This window comes from Penaeus vannamei, chromosome 21 (assembly GCF_042767895.1).
Source record: "Penaeus vannamei isolate JL-2024 chromosome 21, ASM4276789v1, whole genome shotgun sequence".
Classification (NCBI taxonomy): domain Eukaryota; kingdom Metazoa; phylum Arthropoda; class Malacostraca; order Decapoda; family Penaeidae; genus Penaeus; species Penaeus vannamei.
The window spans coordinates 14854312-14861811 of record NC_091569.1 but is presented as its reverse complement, the minus strand read 5'-3'; the positions used below and the strand labels follow the sequence as shown (position 1 = coordinate 14861811).

Below are 7500 nucleotides of genomic sequence, written 5' to 3'. Positions count from 1 at the left end.
ATATGATAATGATGATAATAATGATAATGATGAGGATAATTATAATGATGAGGATAATTATAATGATGATGATAATGATAATGGTGATAATACTGATAATGATAATAATGATGATGATAATAATGATAATGATGGTAATGATAGTGATGATAATGATAATGGTGATAATGATAATAATGGTGATAATAATGATAATGATGATAATGATAATGATAATACTGATAATGATAATATGATAATGATGATAATAATGATAATGATGAGGATAATTATAATGATGAGGATAATTATAATGATGATGATAATGATAATGGTGATAATGATAATAATGGTGATAATACTGATAATGGGGATAATACTGATAATGGTGATAATACTGATAATGGTGATAATACTGATAATGGTAATAATACTGATAATGGTGATAATACTGATAATGGGGATAATACTGATAATGGTGATAATACTGATAATGGTGATAATACTGATAATGGTAATAATACTGATAATGGTGATAATACTGATCATGGTGATAATACTGATAATGATAATGTTGATAATGATGATAATAATGATAATGGTAATGATAACAATAATAATGTTAATATAAATATTGATGATATTGATGATAATACTAATTGGAATAAGAAAAGGAAGAATTATAATATTGTAAATAATAATGGTAATATTGATAATGGTAATATCAATAATAATGATGGTAATATTAACAACAATGAAAGTAATATTAATAATAATGATGGTAAAACTAACAATAATGAAGGTAATAGTAATAATAATAATAATAATAGTAATATTGATAATGATAATGGTAATATTAATAATAATGATAATGGTGATATTAATAATAATGATGGTAATATTGATAATAGTGATAGGTAATACTGATAATAATGATGTTAATATCAATAATAATAATGATAATGGTGATATTAATAATAATGATGGTAATATTGATAATAGTGATAGGTAATACTGATAATAATGATGTTAATATCAATAATAATAATGGTAATATTAATAATTATGATAACAATATTAATAATGATCGTGGTAATATTAAGAATGATTATGGTGATATTGATAATAATGCTGATGATAATAATAATAATAATAAGAATAACAATAATAACAACCCCAATAATGACCATTGTCTGAAGGAGACTTCAACGCCGACCGACAGGGAACGAGGGTAGGCAGCGAAGCCTCATTCCCTCTCACGCACTCCTATTTATATGTTCCCAAGCCTGAAACACATCACAACACATCCTCGCCCTTGGCTTCATCCTACTCCTTCCTTAGAGCATCTTCGAGTGTAAAAAGAACTTCAAATCTCGCTTCCACAATGGCTGAGAGAGCTGTCAAGAAAGCCGGAGAGGCAGCTGGACGCCCCAAGTACAGCAAGATGGTCGCCGCCGCCATCAGGGCCTTGAAGGAGCGGACTGGTTCCTCCCGTCAGGCGATCCTCAAGTACGTGGTCGGCGTCTACGGGATCGAGGACGAGAAGAGAGCAGGCGTTCAGGTGCGGCTGGCGCTGAAGAAGGGCGTTGCTGGAGGGTCACTGGTGCAGGTGAAGGGGACAGGGGCTTCTGGCTCCTTCAAGCTCGCCAAGGTGGAAGGCAAAGCGGAGGGAAAGAAACCCGCTGCTAAGAAGGATGGAACTAAAACCAAAGAGGAATTGTCGAAGAAACCGTCCGCGAAAAAGACCACTGTCAAGAAACCAACCGCCAAGAAGACTCCAGCAAAGAAAGGATCCGCGAAAAAGACTGCAGTGAAGAAACCAACCGCCAAAAAGACCACAGTCAACAAAGCCACAACCAAAAAAGGCGTGGCGAAGAAACCCAGCGCTAAGAAGGAATCACAGAAGAAAATAACAAAGGTTTCTTCAACGAAAACTAATGCGAAGAAATCAGCAACGAAGAAAACGACGCTCAAGCAGCCGTCCTCCAAGAAAACCATCAAGAAATCTGCAACTAAGAAGACAGAGAAGAAACCCACAAATAAGAAGCTCGCCAAAAAATAAAGCTTGTTAGGAATTCCTTTATTTATAAATGTCAAATAAACGTTCATAATCAGCATTATAAGTTTTATCAGAATCACTAAAGCAGATCCATGAGAGGCTTGGATAATACTGTCTTCACAAGGAAATAATTACACGCAGTACAATTCATTACTTTTGACAATATGCAAATCCATGATTGTGTTGTATATATATATATATATATATATATATATATATATATATATATATATATATATAATATGCATATATATGAATGTATACATATATTTAAATATATGCATATATATATATATATATATATATGTATATAGATGAATGTATATGTATATGTACGTGTATATATACATATACGTATGTATATATACATGCATGTACGAGGGTCGTTCCAAAATTAATGCCTCTATTTTTTTTCTTTTTTTTCCTCCGTTTAAGGGATCCGAGGAGATTGTTTATGACATTGTTATGATGACTGAACTTTTCCGTTCATAACCTCGCTGTTGCAGATATTGATGGCATGACAGTCTAAGAAAGCAACCCCTGTCATGGACGTGCGTCAGATGCTGACACGCGTCACTGAATTCCTCCACGCAGAAGGTGGACCAGCTGACATTCACCGATTCACAAATCGCGCTTTGGAAGCCCTTGCCCAGCCACCACTCTACACGAATTGGCAGTGAATGAATTGCGTGCAGAGTTGGATGACAGCATAGTTTCCAGTGCACTGACACCAACATCCGACTCTGCAGACATTTTATTCACCGTTGTCCGCCGATTAGCGCGGATGAGTTGATCGAGGCGCACTTCATGTATTTACTTGTTTGTATGTACACACACACACACACACACACACACACACACACACACACACACACACACACACACACACACACACAAATATATATATATATATATATATATATATATATATATATATATATATATATATATATATATATATATATATATATATATATATATATATTTATATTTATATTTATACATATATATTTATATATATTATATATATATATATATATTCATATATATATATATATATGTATATTTATATATATATATTCATATATATATATATATATATATATATATATATATATATATATATATATGTATATATATATATATATATATATCTGTGTGTGTGTGTGTGTGTGTTTGTGTGTGTGACACTTCTATCCAGGACTTTAATCTATGGGATTTCTTATTATTATATGTATTCAAAACCCAGATGGGGTAGTGCAACCAAATTATTCTTCAACACTGATCAGAAAATAAAGTAGGTCATGAGGTCAATGAGAGAATAATTAAATAACAAGTTGATTATTCATCATATAATATATACATGATACATTAGGAAATTAGGAGGGTAGCATCCCTCACCAACAATTAAATAAATTAGAAACAAATATAGTTAAAATGTGAAGTATTCTAATACTACCTTGTAAAGTGAATATTATGTGGACACTGAGACATTCTTTCATTGTAAATAAAACACTTGCAGAAATTATATCAGAATAATATGACTCAAATGTTCGTAGTTCCTAGCCTAGCAAACGTAAACACTGAACCACAACAACCTGTTGCAAGGATTTCTATTGATATCATTTATGTGTACTAAAACACTTTGACCAACCTTTAGTTATATATGTAAACCATCTTAGATATCTGAGCAATCTTACTGGAACAAGGCTCCGTGACGTGAATTTCCGGTTAAAAAAAAGAAAAAAAAAAAAATTGCACACAACCTCCCACCTCCTACGAGGTCGAAAAACTACAAAGCCGTTTCCCACACATCCGCCAAAGTTAATTATTTTTCGATGATTAAAATCTAAACATCAACTTTCTTAACTAAATCTAATCATCTTATATATTTTAATATCACATTCGAGAGAAATAGGCATCAAATTATGTTACTAAAAATATGGTAATTATTAGCGTTTATTTCGAGCACAGGAAAATAAATGAAGAAAATGAATTAAAGGATAGACTTAAATAAAAATGGACAATGGTATATCCATGACATCCCCCCTTTAAGTTTAAAACGTCATTTTCAAATAAACAGAAATTATGTTTTAACATTAATTCTCCTGCATTATGTACCAGGTCTGCTGAGTGTATCTGCAATACAGTTTTGCTTTTGTTTAATATGTCTTATTTGAATGCCATGCCTCTGTAATGCTAATGTCCAACGCGTCAACCATTTTTTTTTCTTTGAAACTATTAACATAGCGTGGACGATTGTGATCAGAGTAAACAATTGTCTTTTTTTTCATCTATATATACATGAATTTTTTCCAAGGCAATCAGGAAACTCACTGCTTCCTTTTCTATGGTGGAGTATCTTTCCTGATAGTTCTTGAACCTGGATGAGGAGTAGTATATCGGTTGTAGGATACTGTCTCGACCTTCTTGTAGAAGAACTGCACCAGCTGCGCTATCACTATCATCAATCTGTATCAGAAATGGTTTGGTGAAATCAGGACTTTTCAAGACTGGGTATATGTATATGTATATATATATATATATATATATATATATATATATATATATATATATATATATATATATATGTGTGTGTGTGTGTGTGTGTGTGTGTGTGTGTGTGTGTGTGTGTGTATGTATATATAGATGTTTATAAAAAATGTACATATCTATTTATATACATATGTATATAGATGTTTATATGTATGTGTTTGTGTACGTGATTGAAAATGATAACGATAAAAAAATAATAGCAACAAAGATAATGATAACAATATCGACAGTATAACCATAATAACCCAAAGAACAAATAATAATCATTGTCTGAAGGAGACTTCAACGCCGACCGACAGGGAACGAGGGTAGGCAGCGAAGCCTCGTTCCCTCTCACGCACTCCTATTTATATGTTCCCAAGCCTGAAACACATCACAACACATCCTCGCCCTTGGCTTCATCTACTCCTTCCTTAGAGCATCTTTGAGTGTAAAAGAACTTCAAATCTCGCTTCCACAATGGCTGAGAAAGCTGTCAAGAAAGCCGGAGAGGCAGCTGGACGCCCCAAGTACAGCCAGATGGTCGCCGCCGCCATTAGGGCCTTGAAGGAGCGGAGTGGTTCCTCCCGTCAGGCGATCCTCAAGTACGTCGTCGGCATCTACGGGATGGAGGACGAGAAGAGAGCAGGCGTTCAGGTGCGGCTGGCGCTGAAGAAGGGCGTTGCTGGAGGGTCTCTGGTGCAGGTGAAGGGGACAGGGGCTTCTGGCTCCTTCAAGCTCGCCAAGGTGGAAGGCAAAGCGGAGGGAAAGAAACCCGCTACTAAGAAGGATGGAACCAAAACTAAGAAGGAATTGTCGAAGAAACCGTCCGCGAAAAGAACCAGTGTCAAGAAACCAGCCGCCAAGAAGACTCCGGCAAAGAAAGTATCCGCGAAAAAGACCGCAGTGAAGAAACCAGCCGCCAAAAAGATCACAGCCAAAAAAGGCGTGACGAAGAAACCCAGCGCGAAGAAGTAATCACAGAAGAAAGTAACAAAGGTTTCTTCAACGAAAGCTAATGCGAAGAAATCAGCGACGAAGAAAACGACGCTGAAGCAGCCGTCTTCCAAGAAAAACATCAAGAAGTCTGCAACTAAGAAGACGGAGAAGAAACCCACAAATAAGAAGGTCGCCAAAAAATAAAGCTTGTTAAGAATTCCTTTATGTATATAGGTCAAATACACGTTCGTAGTCAACCATACAAGTTTTATATATCTGAATCACTTAAACGGATCTATAAGAGGCTTAGGTGATATTATCCCCATGAGGAAATAATTGCACGTTGTTCATTGCATTACTATTGATAATATACAACAGAATGGTTACCGACTGGAGGTGGAGTGATGCAATGGAAGAGAAAGCTTGTGCAACATGAAAGAGGGGAGCCCAAGAGAGAGAGTAATGGCGAAACTATCTGCCTGCTGTGCCAGGACTAGCTGATGATGAATTTGTGTTAAATAGGTATAAATACAGATGCATATATATATATATATATATATATATATATATATATATATATATATACATACAAATGTATGTTTGTATATGTGTAAATATGTAATTGTATATATATATATATACATATATATATATACATGCATATGTATATATTTGTATATGTCTGTATATGTTTATATATGTATATGTTTATATGTGTATATATTTATATGTATCTATATGTTTATATATGTATATGTTTATATATGTATATGTTTATATGTGTATATATTTGAATATGAATGTATATGTATGCATATGGATATGTATATGTGTGCATATGGATATGTATATATATGTTTATATATGTGTATATATGTATATATATGTTTATATATGTGTATATATGTATATATATGTGTATATATGTATATATATGTGTATATATGTATATATATGTGTATATATGTATATATATGTGTATATATGTATATATATGTATATATATGTATATATATGTGTATATATGTATATATATGTGTATATATGTATATATATGTATATTTTTCGATATGAATTTGTATATATTTGTATATAAATGTATATATCAATATATATATATATATGTATATATGTATATATATATATAAATGCACATATATAAATATGTATATGAATATATATATTTACATATATATATACATATATATGTATATATATATATATATATATATATATATATATATATATATATATATATATATATATATATGTGTGTGTGTGTGTGTGTGTGTGTGTGTGTGTGTGTGTGTGTGTGTGTGTGTGCGTATGTGGGTGTATACAAATATATATCTATATCTATATGTATATATATATGCGTTTATATATATGTATGTTTATATATACATATATACGTATAAATGTATATATACATACATGTACGAAGGCTGTTCCAAAAGTAATGCCTCCTATTATTTTACTCCGTCCCAAGGGACCGGAGGAGATGGTTTATGACATTGTTATGATTGCTGAACTTACACCCATGACTAGATTTTTTTTCTCTCTGTTGCAGATATTGATGGCATGACAGTCTAAGAAAGCAACCCCTGTCATGGACGTGCGTCAGATGCTGACACGCGTCACTGAATTCCTCCACGCAGAAGGTGGACCAGCTGACATTCACCGATTCACAAATTACACTTTGGAAGCCCTTGCACAGCCACCACTCTGCACGAATTGCTATTTCATCCACCGTTATCCTCCGATTATCGCGGATGAATTGATCGAGGTGCATTTCATGTATGTATTTATATATATGTACACACACACACATATATGTGTGTGTATGTGTGTGTGTGTGTTTGTGTGTGTAGGTACATATGTATGTATATATGAATATATATACACATGTATATACTGATACTTGTACAAACATATTCATATATAAATATATATATGTATATATGCATATGTACATATATGTCTATGCA

General features: G+C 32.8%; 2 protein-coding genes across 2 annotated transcripts; both read left to right on the top strand.

Moving 5' to 3' along the window:
• Positions 1–1292: 1292 nt before the first annotated feature.
• Positions 1293–2083, top strand: LOC113825714 (late histone H1). The gene has a single exon (XM_027378549.2). It carries the CDS (start codon positions 1364–1366, stop codon positions 2039–2041), a length of 678 nt encoding a protein of 225 aa, XP_027234350.2. The 5' UTR covers positions 1293–1363; the 3' UTR covers positions 2042–2083.
• Positions 2084–4989: 2906 nt separating this feature from the next.
• Positions 4990–5755, top strand: LOC138859090 (late histone H1-like). The gene has a single exon (XM_070136301.1). It carries the CDS (start codon positions 5054–5056, stop codon positions 5549–5551), a length of 498 nt encoding a protein of 165 aa, XP_069992402.1. The 5' UTR covers positions 4990–5053; the 3' UTR covers positions 5552–5755.
• The last annotated feature ends 1745 nt before the right edge of the window (positions 5756–7500 follow it).

Bases quoted from the DNA above. Each gene is read 5' to 3' on its own strand.
- LOC113825714 (XM_027378549.2), top strand. From the start codon at position 1,364: ATGGCTGAGAGAGCTGTCAAGAAAGCCGGAGAGGCAGCTGGACGCCCC.
- LOC138859090 (XM_070136301.1), top strand. From the start codon at position 5,054: ATGGCTGAGAAAGCTGTCAAGAAAGCCGGAGAGGCAGCTGGACGCCCC.